The following is a 13,442-nucleotide window of genomic DNA, read 5'->3' as shown; positions in this document are numbered from 1 at the left end:
GTTCATGGGTCAGGTTATCATCACAAACCTTTACAACACTAGCCTTCTAAATTACGTAATGCGGTATATATTAAAACTTTGAGCACAGAAATAAAATGGGACAAATATATAAACTTAGGGCATAAAAAATTGATAAAATACCATTAAAAGGAGAAACATCAAAATCCATCTGTACTGCAAAATTCCACAATGGTCTGATGTAAAACATGTAAAAAACATACAAAGAATCAAAGTGATTAATGCTAGTGATTTTATATAAAGACAAGTCACAGGACTAGAAATTTCAAGATCAATTGATGCTTATTGTTCAGCAGAAAGAATATTGACGTACAAAATAAGGATAGTGCAAGAAGAACTGCAATCTATTTCTCTTCACTTTGGAGATTTTGGTTATGAACTGTACAGCTTGCTAGAGATGCTGCTGTCAAATTCAGATTCCATTCAACAGGACGATTAAGGCACATCTTAATGGGGCTCAAGGGACAGCTTGCTGCATTCCCGTCAGACAAATTCAGTTTTTCATCAGTTTTCATTTGTAGCATGCTGGAAGAAAAAAGTGTAAAGTATTTCAATTTCAAAGAAATTATCAACCTTGTAAAAGAAAATTCAGTAGTTTTATTGTTGGGACCTCTAAAAAGCATATATTATCCTGAAAGTACATGAGGTTTTTGTTGTTGTTTTTAGCTCCTGCCTCCTTACTGAACTGAATACAATACATATGTAAACCGCGTACTTGAGAGGTCAGTTACTCAGATACCTCTGGATAAAAAAAGATCTCTGCATGTACAGATTTCATCAGTGTGCAGAATTGAACTTGGCAGGATTCATCCCGTTTAACTTGTCCTTTAGCCTGCCAAGGATCAGAGCCACTTTGGGACAACATGAAAACCTTTGTTGAATGCCTATGTTCTAGGAACACATGTATTGTCTAATTTAAATTTCATAACAAGCAAGGTTAGTATACTTATCCTCATAATAAGTGATAAATGTGAGTCTTGGAGAGTTGAGTACAAACATGCCTGAGGTTATAGCCTCCGGGCTGGAACTGGAATAGTCCTTGCTCTTTCCATTGTCTACTAGGCCTCTGATGAAAATCTTTAGACTTGAGAGTCCACTCGACATGCTACGCACATGTGATCCCGAACCTTCATGATAGTTCACATCTTTAGATGTGAACTTGATGTTTATAAACTTAATAGCTTGCTAGACGTGAGCTCATTTGATATTTTACTGGTTTGGTTGGACGTCATTCCTAAGCTTATCCAACCACACTGCTCTGATCCCATTAGTAACATTGAAAATGAACTGTGTAACTAGGGTTGGAGCTGGTGAATGGCAGCACCACCCAGACTTCAGTAGCATTTTCCTAATCCCTCCTGGCACTCAAACTGACTCCTCTGCCATTCAATAAATCAAATTTAACCTGTTGTAACATTTTCACAGCTATCATGTTCTCACTGAATTCTCCCTAGGCAGGCAGTCCCCAGCTCCACTGAATGACATGGTTTTTACAGGTATGAAACAAACTGACTAGCTTAAAAGATTACTCATTAAAAATAGTAATATGATTATATTTAAAGTAAGTGACTGCCCAATATGTGACAAGTTAAGAGCTCCAAAACTTTTTATTCATATCAGAAATCTTAACTGATTTTTGAAAATATTTACTTTGGTTACCACTACTGATGTGCCCTCACAGACCTCAGCTTATTTTGTTTCTCGGGTTAGCAAAGCTCAGATAAAGCAGACCTCTCTTCCTCCAAGGGCTCAAGTCTTCACATTTTTATTTGTGTTCTTAAAACTGAATGTTCCCCGGCCAGGTGGCTCAGCTGGTTTGAGCGTCATCTTGTGCACTCCAAAAAAACGCTGTGGGTTTGATTTCCGGTCAGGGCACATACCTAAGGTTGTGGGGTTGCTGGGGTGTGTACAGGTGGCAACTGATCGATGTTTCTCTCTCAAGCTGTACTCAGGTGAGGATTAAAAAAAAAGTTTGAAGTACATTTCCTTAAGAAATTCTAGGGCAGGCTATGAAAACAGTCATTCATTGAGGTATCTTGGTAGAGAAGTGTATCAAATACCCAACTCCCCCCAAAAAACAAGAAACCCAAAACCAGCATGGAGCACCAAATCATTGTCATAAAAACTTCCGTTTTGTTATTTGATTGACAAAGGTATATTCATTATGGAGTAATACTTTGATAAGTACCTTATTCTTTGCAATACTGTAAAAACAGTCCCCCCCTTTTACTTTTCCAGAGTGTACCCTAAATTTAGGCAGACAAGCTCCAGAGATGCATAAAACTATACAAGCACATGGGAAGAAAAAAAGCTAAATGTTACTACTACTACACAGATGGATGTGTGTAATTCACAAATGTACATAAACCTAGTGTGCAGGTGTGGGCACCACGGGTCTATAAAATACTAATAGAAGAATATAGCTATCTTATGAAGTGCTAGCCAGAGACAGAACAACAAACAGAGCTAGAAGGGAACTTTCTAGACAACACCTACCCCTTTTTAAAAAAACAGGGAAACTGAGGTACAGTAGAAAAATAAACTTATTTTCCAGTGTCCTAACCACGTGTGTAGACTAATATAAGAACCTGAAATCTCTTAATCTAGTGTCAACCAGAGCACTTTTCAATTCCATTTCTATGGCATCAAATTATTTAACACTTATTGAGTACCCATTAGAAAGCACTTTGAAATATAAACATGAAGAAGACAGAATTTGCAATCTAAAGGAATTTTAAACAGATATTCCTTTATATTTGGAAACTAAAATTTGGACTGAACCAGGCTTAAATGTCAGGAATTTGTGGTACAATCATACACATTGGTACAAAGTGAGATTAATAATTTTTTACTTTTCTTGATGTACTTCCTAAACTTATTTTCTTCTTTGTATTATAGAAATAGGTCCTATGTTTAGAAAATCACTGCAAAATGTTATACAATGAAGTCTCAATTACAGTTGACTGTTCTTATGTATTCTTCACACTGACATATATACCTATTTGTGTTTCAACCATTTCCTTTCCTATTCTGTATACTGTTCTGTATCTTGCTCTAAGAAATGTTTGACAGCACAGGAAATATACTCAATAATATTGTACTATGAATGGTGCCAGGTGGGTACTAGAATTATCAGGGGGAGCACTTTGTGAAATATATGATTGTCTAAACACTGCTGTACACCTGAAACTAATACAAAATATTAGATATAGACTAACTGAAAAAATTAAAATATATTTTTTGGATTGCTTCGTATTTATACAATGAATACTTGATACTTTTAATAGCTACATGTAAGTCCACTCTATAGATAGGTCATAATTTATTTCATTAATCTTCAGCTAAGACTTTGGAGCTATTCCAATCTTTTGCTTAAAATATTTATATTGAATTTATTCTACGTGTGCAGGTGTAACTACAGGGTTGATAAGATGGTTGGGTCAAAGGGTGCTTTTCAAATTTTGATAGATCTTTACCAAATGTCCTTCATAGACTGTGTACCCTTTTAACACTCTGTAACGAAATGAAAATGTCTTTCTTCCTTCACACTTACCAATATGTAATGAAAGTTATGGATTTGGGGGAAAAATGATAGGTAAAAAAGGGTATTCCATTGTTTAACTTACAATTCTCTTATCAGGAAGTTTAAGCTTATTTTTGTATCTTATTGAAGCTATCTGTATTTCCTTTTCTGTGTTCTTTGCCAATTGATCTTTTTCTTGCTGATATGCAGTTAAGATTAACCTTCTGTTCTATATGTTTTACAATCCCATTCCCCTCCCTATCCTGTCTCGTTCATAGGTTGTTTGTATCTGCTTATGGTGATTCTGTCATAAACCTACTCTAAATTTTGTATCAAGTCTACCAATTTTTATTTCATGGACTCTCTGCTTTACATCATGATTAGAATGCCTAAAAAAGTGGTTTCTTATTTCCATATCCAGGATTCTATCGAAAGCTCAGCAATATTGTATATGGCAGTCTTATTGACCTGACCTGACCTTCAGCCTAATTTTCCTCATCTGTAAGAAAAAAAAATGACATCTTCTCTGCTTACCTTATACAGCTCTCATTATCTAATGAGAGCCCATTAACATGCTCTAAAAACCATGGAGCTAAAGACAAATGCAAAGGTTTTTTTTTTTTTGACAAAGCTTTAGTTTTAACACTGCATATTTTGGTGAGAGGAGGAAGAAGCTGGAAAAGAGGTACCTATCATAATCTAGATGGTAGGTGAAAACTGAACAAGGGCAAGGGATGCTGAAATGATTAAAGTGCATTGTCTATATGACAAATGACCCATAGTCTATCTCCAGGAATAAAACAAGTTAAATTATTAGAACTGGATTTTTTTTACAATATATTTTTGTTATAATTATCAGTAGCTATCAATTTAGATCATGACCCACAAAAGAGTTTCATCCTTTATACTTTGCAAATGCATGTATTCTATAAACTTCATTCTGATGGTATAAGGAGGCTCTCTTTTAGGGTGGATGAAATCCCTGAAGTATTAAACACAGGCTTAGATGTCTAGATAATCTAGCCAAATTGCAGGAAACAATGAATTTTAGTGATTAAAACAGGCCTGAAAATATTTATGGAGCATTTGCTGAATGTCAGGCGCTGTGCTAAAAGCCATCATGTTACCTCACTCAATTCTAGCCACCACTGACTGAGGCTCAAAGAAGTGAAAGGACTTATCCAGATCACAGAACGAATACGTGGAAGTCTTCAGGGCCTATGACCTATGAGTCTACCCTGCATACTAACTCTTGGGTTGTAATCTTGTCATGATTTGCCATGCTAATGTTAATATTCCTTCTTCTACTAGTTCAGAGTACTTAACATACGACAAGTGTCCGAGCTGCAGATTTCAGATGGAAAGATACCCTGAAGGGCTGCAGCGATGACTGTACAGGAGAGCTATATAATAAGAGCAGGAAGTTCCCTCATTTAATTAAATAAGGGGCTGCTAATCCTATCTTTCAATTTCTCAAGGTAAAGAAATAGTGTTAGGGCACAGACTGATATTTTTGAGAGCTATCGTAAGAGTATTCTTTAGGTTGAGTTTCACAAACACAAATTCATATTTTCAAAGGGAAAAAGAAGGAAGCTGTATGCATGGAGAAAATGTTTCCTGGTATGGGATTTGGAATTGCAATAGTTATTCTAAAGTACCTGAAACTATCAGATTTGAACTCATCCATTTTTTAAATTCTGGAGTTAATTACTTTAATGTGTTACCCTATACTTGCTATCACCATTTTCTTATATCTTATTCCTTAACCGACTCCAATCTGGCTTCTAGGTCTTTCACTTTATGAAAACAGCACTAAAGTCATCAATGAAATCTTAAGTCTAGTGTATGTTTAATGCTCCAACTTTTTTGCCTTCTTAATATTCAACACTGTTGACCATTTCCTCCCATATTTATATGTTGAAGCTCTTATCCTCTATATTAAGAGATACTGGGGCCTTTGGGAGATAATTAGGGTGAATTGAGGTCACAGAGTGGGGCCAAACATGATGGGATTGGTGTATCTGTAAGTGGAGCACACACCAGGGAACAGGAGGGTGGCCATCTGAAAGTCAGGAAGAGAAACTGAACCCTTCAGACCTTGATTTTGGACTTTCCAGCCTCCAGAGCTGTACGAAAATAAATTTATTTTTTGTTGTTTTTTAATGGTTGCCCATGCAGGGGAAGACACCCTCTTTCTTGAAACTTTTTTTTGGCTTTTGAGGCAAAACACAATCCTGGCTTTCCTTTGCTTCTTTCCACTGCAGGTCATACTCCTCTATCTGGCTAATTACTGGTGGAATTTCTCAAGGCTGAGCCCCAGTCCCAGGCCTTCTTTCCTGCTTATCTGATAACCTCTCTCTGGGGCTTCTCATCCATACTCAGGTTTCAGCCAGCAATGATGTCCTAGGTGTGTCAACAGCACCCACAACTGTCCAGTACTTCTTCAGAAAGGGTTTTCTTGAGTACTCAACCCAAAGTAGCTCCTGAGAAGTTCTTAAATCTCCTAATTTCATTCACAGATTTACCACTGCTTGTCTTTTCTATTTTTTCTTTCACTAAAATACAAACATGATGAGAATAAAGGTCCTTGCTGGTCTCCTTCAGTGTATTATTTTCAGCACCTAGCATATAGAAATTGGATAAATATTGCTCAAAAAATTAATCTGGCATTTCTGGCCATGAAGAAGTAACAAGAACTGGATTTACCCTCTCTCACTTTAAGCAGCTAAAAACAAAAACAAAACAAAACAACAACAAAAAAAACCAGATAAAGTTTTTTTTAAGACAATAAATGATGGGAAGTGCAAGATAAGAGTGGCCCCTGAAAGAAGGGAAACAAAGGCAGTAAGAACTACCGTCTGCTCTGGCTTACTGTCCGGTCAGTTTCCAGGCTGCAGTATACAGAGAAGAACTGAAAGAGAACTTGGAGATCTTCCTGAAATGAGCATACAGACTTCGGAGGTGAGGAAATCCAAGTCAGCTCAATTTTGTGGGGCAGAGCACGAGAGAGCTGCACGGAGCGCTCCAGAGTTCTGGACCGGGCCCCACTGAGGTCTGCAGATGACTGGTCAGTGTGTGAGTGCTTCCCACGGCTGTGGACAAGGCTGCTGAAAAGAACCAGGTGGAAAATCCCTAGAGACCCTATAGGACTGGATATTTGTGTTCCCACTAGCAAGAATGAAAAGACCTCCTAACACATGGGACAAGAAAGTAGAATGCTCAGTTAGTTGCCAAGAGAGTAATCTTAAAAGTCTTCATCACAAGCAAAAAACTATGTACAGTGATGGCTGTTAACTAGACATTGTGGTGATTATTTTGCTATACAAATATCAAATCAGAATGTTGTACACGTGAAACTAATATAATGTTATATGTCAATTATACCTCAATAATTTAAAGGAGGGTCACTTCATACAATAAAGGAGTCAACCCCTCAAAAGCACATAAAAATCTAAATGTGTGGGAATCTAATCATAGAGCTTCAAAATACCTAAAACAAAACCTGACAGAAGTAAAAATGATAAATAGAAAATTCAGAATTATAGTTGTAGATTTCAACACCCATCTCTAAAAATTAACAGAACAAGTAGACTGAAACACAGTAAGGATGGAAAAGAGTTAACAGCACCCTGTGTTAACTGACTTAACTGGCATTTCTAGACATTCCGCCCTATAGTAGAATACACATTATTTTCAAGGACATACAGAACATTTATTAAGTTAGATCTGGGTAGACTCTGAACCATAAAACAAATGTCAGTAAATTTTAAAAAGATTAAAATCATACAAAGCATATTTTAAAACCATAAGAATTAAATTAGAAACCAGTAACAGAAAAATATATCTGGAAACAAAACAACAAACTCTAAATAATCCATGGGTTAAAAAAGAAATCACATGGGAAATTAGAAAATATTTCTAATTGAATGAGAGTGAAAACGGCACAGCAAAATCTGTGGGACAGAAAATGCTTTTTAGAAGGAATTTATAACTTTATGATCATATTAGTAAAGGAATAATCTTCTGCCATTACAGCACTCTACTTTCTACATTAATGGTTCTCAAAACATGGTCCCTGGACCAGCAACATAAGCACCACTTGGGCCCCACTCCTAGCCACTGAATCAGAAACTGTTGGGAGTCTAACCATCTCTCTTTATAAGGAAGCCTTCCCTGGTGATTCTGATTCACACTAAAGTTTATAAACCACTGTTTTAAAATAGCAGTTCTCACTTGGACTACCATAAGGTCTATGCCTTCATTCTTGCACTACACCATTCATTTTCCAAAATGCAGTCAGATCTTTTAGAAAGGAAGCTCTGAAGGTCTCACTCATATAGCCTCCCCTTCCACTCCCTGTTTGAATCTCTATTCTAAGAGCGACCGGAAGCCATTGAAAGTAAAAACCATGGCTTAAGAGAACCCGCATGGTCTATGCCTCGCTTACTCTTCAGTTTTCACTACACCATGCTCCTCCTTTCTCCCTCCACTCTAGACATATCAGTCAAGTCTTATCCCTTTTCCTGCCAAGAATTACAATGCTCCAGAGATTTTTTGTTTGTTTTTAACATGCAATTCCTTCTTCCTGGAGAGTCATTCCTTCCCTTCCAGCTCTTTGCTACTGACCTGGTTAACTCCTACTCAACCCTCGCAGCTCAGCTCAATGGCCATTTCCTTAGGAAAGTCTTTCTCACTTCCCTGTCTTCATAAAATCTCTCTATAAGGAATTCTCAGTGTACCATCTACTAATTAAGAACTTAAGATTTGTGTAATTATTTACTCAATGTCTGCCTCTCCAAATAAACTTGACCCATGAGGGCAGGAACCATATCTGGTTTTGTGCCCCACAATCCCATATGTCTACCATACTGCCTGGCACACAGGAGGCATATATTTTTGAAAGAATTAATGTGATCTATAGATTCTAGCAATATGTTTATATAACATAGAAACAAAGTCACAAATGAAGTTTTAAAGGTTGCCTGGAATTAAAATGGGGGAGGGCAAGGAGGAAGAAGCCAAGTTTATTTAAAAAATTTTTTTTTCTAATTAAACAAAAAAAGCAAGGTAAAACTGGCATGATGAAATCACTCAGACACCTACTCTATTTCTTTTTTTTTGTAATTAAATGATAGGTGAATTCAGCAGGCATAACATAATAATCACAGAACGCGCCGCACCACTACAAAGGAAACTTTACTGCCCAGAAACACTGGTGGTGGTGGCTGCCGTGGCTGCGGGGGGTGGGGGTGGGGTTTGGTAGCCAGGAGAGCTGAACTAAGAATTTTTGAATTCCTAAGAAATAGAAAAGGAAAAAGGGGTACAAAAGGAGAGAACACTTGAGGAAGGAACTTAAGGTGTGAAGCACCGAGATCAATCTCTTTCTAACAGGTGGTAGGAGCTGGTTAAGGAAAAGAAGGGTGACCCTTGAACTTACCTCATATAGACAAAGCAGGTCTGGAGGCTGCAGGGAGAGAATAAAGATTTACAAAACAGTAACAGTGGCACTCAAGGCTCCCCCAGCATCACTCTGCTGGATAAAGACAAGTATTGTCCCACAAAGATAAAACTACTTGTGAGAAATATATTTACTAAAAAAAAAAAAAAAAATCCAATGACTGTTTGCAGCCACTCCACAGCAAAATTCTACTGATGTGAACAGGGTCAGTCAGCACACCTTTGCTGAGAAGGGCCAGGTAAATATTTTCGACTTTGTGGGCTCTATATGATCTCTGCTGCAACTACTCAGCTCAGCTGCTGTGTGGCACAAAACCAGCAACAGAATATATGTCGGTGAAAAAGCATGGTGGTGCTCCTACAAAACTGTTTACAAAGTGGGACATGGGCCAGGCTCCTGACTTAGAGAATTAATATCATGTTTAAAAATAATTTTATACTCCATATCCACTAGTATGAAAAAACCAACTGAATGATTGTTCTTCAGTTTATACTTATGTTGCCAAAGTAAAAACAACTTGAAATATTTTTTGCTATGTTCCCCAAGTTCCTGCATTCTTGCTGGGAATAGCAAGTAAATAGAGACAAACCCAGTTATGTTCCCCAAACTGCGTTCCGTAGGACACAGAAGTCATATATATATATATGTTTGGGGACTACAGTTTGACACGCCAATTGGGCACTGTGACACAGTAAAGCACGGGCAAGACAGCTGAGCCTTTCTCAATGTTATTACACAACGGAACCCTTTGCACATGGAACCCCTTGGGGCACTAGTATTTCCTGGAATACATTCTGGAATGCTTGTTCCGCAAACTAGAGCAGTGCGACAGAACCACTTGGAAACTTTCTTCTTTCAAAATGAAATTTAGAAAATTATCGACTCTAGCTTCATAGTTTTACCATTAAAATGATAATAATGATGCTAAATAATGGGACACGAAGAAAACGTGAACTTTAACTTTCATTTCAAAATGTTTAAGGATATTCTGTGTCGAGGGTTGCCTCAACCATACAAAGTTAAAAGAACATTTGATTTAGGACTCAAAAAATCTGGTAGAATGTTCATAAGCAGGACCAGAGGATGTGTGGTTGGCCTGGGTTTCAGGCTGTTGAGAACAGACTGCTAATTAAAGAACGCCCATCAGTTACACACCGCGGGAAAGCCTGCACTGAGAGTGAGAAAGAACGCCCATTCGTTCGTTTCCGATGACAGATGACAGAACAGGAGACGTCGACAGACCGAACATTTTTCGGTCATCTCTCAGAACCCAATTCAAAGTGTCAACTTGAACTCTAAATTTTTATTGGAAAATCTAACATTTTAGGATAAGAACTGTGAACTTAGTAGCTTCAAGTCCACATTACGTTAGTCTAGTTTTAAAGTTTCCTCAGAGGTGTCCAAAGGCAGTTTGTTTACGTCCGGATGTGTATCAGTTAGCAAGAGGTGCACATTTGCTTTGGGAACTTAAAAGACAGTGATATTAAAAAGATCTATTATTTACAAGTCATACTCCATTATTACATCAAAAATCAACTCTTGCAACTAGCCCTGATACACCCCATTTTGCTTTCCCCCTCAAATCTGTACTGTGTGCTACTGTTAGAAAAGACTAGACTTATACCTTCATCATATAGTTTCTCACCACTCACAGAACGAAGTCTTGGCTTGATCCTTTTGTCCTGTTATAGCCACTTGGTGGACCCAATAAACTATTAAATCTAAGGACCCACCTTTCTCTATGCTTAAGTTCTGGCCACAGAGATGAAAGTCACAAAGCTGTGCAATCCAGTTATTTCTTGGGACAGTATTTCAAACCTATCCACATCACTAGTAACCACCACACAGCTCTCAGACTACCTCTGGGTTCATAGAAAATAGACACTAATATCCTTAACATTCTGCCCACGAACTTACAAAGGGATTTTTTGTCCTCACATATATTCCACTCTTCTCAGTTGTGAGAAGTGACTCTTGTCACCAGGGCCCATCTTGCTAACGATGCCCGAACACCCAATAATTAACTCAGAGGCCTCACCCCACTTTCACTGCTTGCCATCTCAGTTTTGTATCTTCACCCTTTCATTTTCCACTGGCTTCGTCCCATTGGCATCTAACATTTTTTGTAACCTGCCTTAAATAGGGCTTCCCGTTCATCACCTTCCCATCTCCTCTCCGATCACAGCCGCCGACAGTTTTCTGTGCCGATTTCCTCTCCCTGCCATGTCCCTCCATCATAAGGTTTCGGGTTCTATTAGTTCACCAAAACTGCTGCTCCCCCCCCCGATCAGAAAAATGACCTCTTGTGCTGCAGTCGATGGCAATGTGTCCAGGTTTAGTCTGCCTGCTGCCCCCAGCTTACACCACTGGTTTTCCCACCGCTGTAACGCCTTTTCTTTTCACCGCCCTTTCCTGCCTTCCTCTGCCTTCTAACTACTCTCGTCGGTTGTGTACTGCTTTCCTTTCCTCCACATTTGGGGGGGGCTCTGGAATCCTAGCCTCATCACATTTTACACTGAACAATCTCTTCAGTGCCTTGCTGACACCAGATCTTCTTCTCCAGCTCAGAACTCCCTCCTGAGGAAAAACCCGCAGTGAGTAATCGCTTCCTAAACACCGCACGGGACGCCCCGGCTTCCTTCTGTCTACAACGGAGCACGCTGCGTGTTCTCTTGTCCCTCAGCAAACACTACTCTCATTGATCCCGATGCGTAAGCCCCAAACCTGGCTGTTGCCCTTCATTCCTCTACTCTCTAAGATGTATTGATTCTACTGCGTAGATTTTTCACAAATATATCTATTCTTCTCCATTAATGTCATTATTAGGGCTCAAAACATTTTTTTTTTTTTTATTAACTCAAAGCGTGGACTATGCTTCCCCCAGTAGCTTTATCTTTTGCCATTTTTCTGTCGACTCCCTGCCCTATCCTTAATTCTTATTTTATAACTCAGCTACTTGGATAACATTAGTGTTCCAAACAAGCCTTTTCTTTTGTCACCCCGAATTCTGACATGCAGTTTGCTCTGCCTGAAGTACCCCTCTCCCAACTTGTACTACTTTGGCGTCCTTGGAATCTCAGCTCAGCTGTGACTACACAGGACTCCTCACCTAACTCTCCAAACCTGGATTCAGTTTCCCTCCCACGTGCTCCTACAACCCCCTCTGTGCCTGATCCTAGCTCTCGTCTTCCCACCGGGTCGCCAAGTGCGGTAACTCCATGATAAGCACTGGGGGCACAAACGTGGCTTCAACCACTCTATCCCCCTGAAACACATAATATCCCCCTGAAAACATAATACATTCTTATCTATTGGGTCAGTAAACGATGTAGGTCTTGTTTACCCAGTTAGACACAACGGGGACTTTTTGAACATTCCACAGTGCCGAAGGGCATACTGTAGGCATAGATTAAATATTTGTTAGTTCAACTAAGAATAGGGTGGAACTGTATTTCTTCTTCCTCCTTTCCATGTCTACAGATATACAGAACAAATGTAATGAAGTATAAATCTTAAAACTCCTAGGTATTAAACTATATCTGAAGAGCCAATTTTGAAATTATAAAAATAAGAGACTTGTGGTAGAAGCAAAACTTTCCATCAACAGAAATACTGCATAACTCATTATATACATCGCATTACGAATTTTTCTAGGAAAGTCCTATGGTTAAAGTTCTCTCAGGTCTCCAGTCACTTAATTATTCTATGAAGAACAAAAACACATATAAAACTAAATGAATTTTAGTGTCGTTTCCAAAAAGGCAAAAAGAAGTATGAAATGCTCAGAATGAGAAAAAAAAAAAAAAACAACCTTAAAGAACATTTAAAAATCAGATAAATAACAAATATTGTTTCAAATACTTTATAAAAATGTCCTTAATTAATTAAAAAAAAAAAGAATGTTAAAAAATACAGAAGGAAAGTTATCAGTAAAAAGATAAAACTAAGCAGAACAGGAAATATCTCTAATAATTTTTAAAATGAGAAAAGGTGAATAACAACTCTTAATATACTAAAGTTTTTTTACATGATCACAAAATGATTTTGAAACTAATTTGAAAAGTAATAATCAGGCATCTTCCATCTTATTTTTCTAGGGTGATCTCATATTTAGTGAGATGAAATATCATTGAAATAAACATTTTATATTTGCACCTTAGGAAGATACAATGGTTAAGAAGCTGAAAGGACAAAATACAGTTCTGTTGTAAAATGAGTTAATCGAACTACTTTTGGTAAACTTGAACAGCATGAAATGAGGATGGTATAGAGAATTAAAAATGAAACACTACACTTTATTCTCTATTCATTGACAGTCTTGTAAAAATACATGTGTATATTTTTAGGTGAATTATAAGTTTTTTGCTTTTCTTTTTAATCACTATCGAGAGCATCCCTTTTTTTTGTGACATACTGTTTGTTATAATGTTACTTTGAGTTATC

At 37.8% G+C, this 13,442-nt stretch overlaps 1 protein-coding gene across 6 annotated transcripts in view; it reads right to left on the bottom strand.

Moving 5' to 3' along the window:
• Window positions 1–335: 335 nt before the first annotated feature.
• LCORL (ligand dependent nuclear receptor corepressor like) overlaps window positions 336–13,442 on the bottom strand; it is a 126,220-nt gene continuing 113,113 nt past the window's right edge. For 3 of the 6 annotated variants that reach the window (XM_090267027.1, XM_090267030.1, XM_090267029.1), the window contains exons 8-9: window positions 8,979–9,005; window positions 484–543 (exon numbers count right to left, since the gene is read on the bottom strand). In XM_090267027.1, coding sequence (XP_090123153.1) covers window positions 8,980–9,005 — 26 coding nt within the window. In that variant the 3' untranslated portion in view covers window positions 484–543; window position 8,979. Of the gene's footprint in view, window positions 544–8,978; window positions 9,006–13,442 lie in introns of all 6 variants that reach the window. The other 3 variants (XM_090267033.1, XM_090267034.1, XM_090267028.1) reach the window with 3 other exon arrangements.

Source organism: Furipterus horrens, unplaced genomic scaffold (genome assembly GCF_987537825.1).
Source record: "Furipterus horrens unplaced genomic scaffold, mFurHor1.1.pri manual_scaffold_2, whole genome shotgun sequence".
Taxonomy (NCBI): Eukaryota; Metazoa; Chordata; class Mammalia; order Chiroptera; family Furipteridae; genus Furipterus; species Furipterus horrens.
The sequence above is the reverse complement of the archived record's forward strand: the minus strand, read 5'-3'. Positions and strand labels throughout refer to the sequence as shown.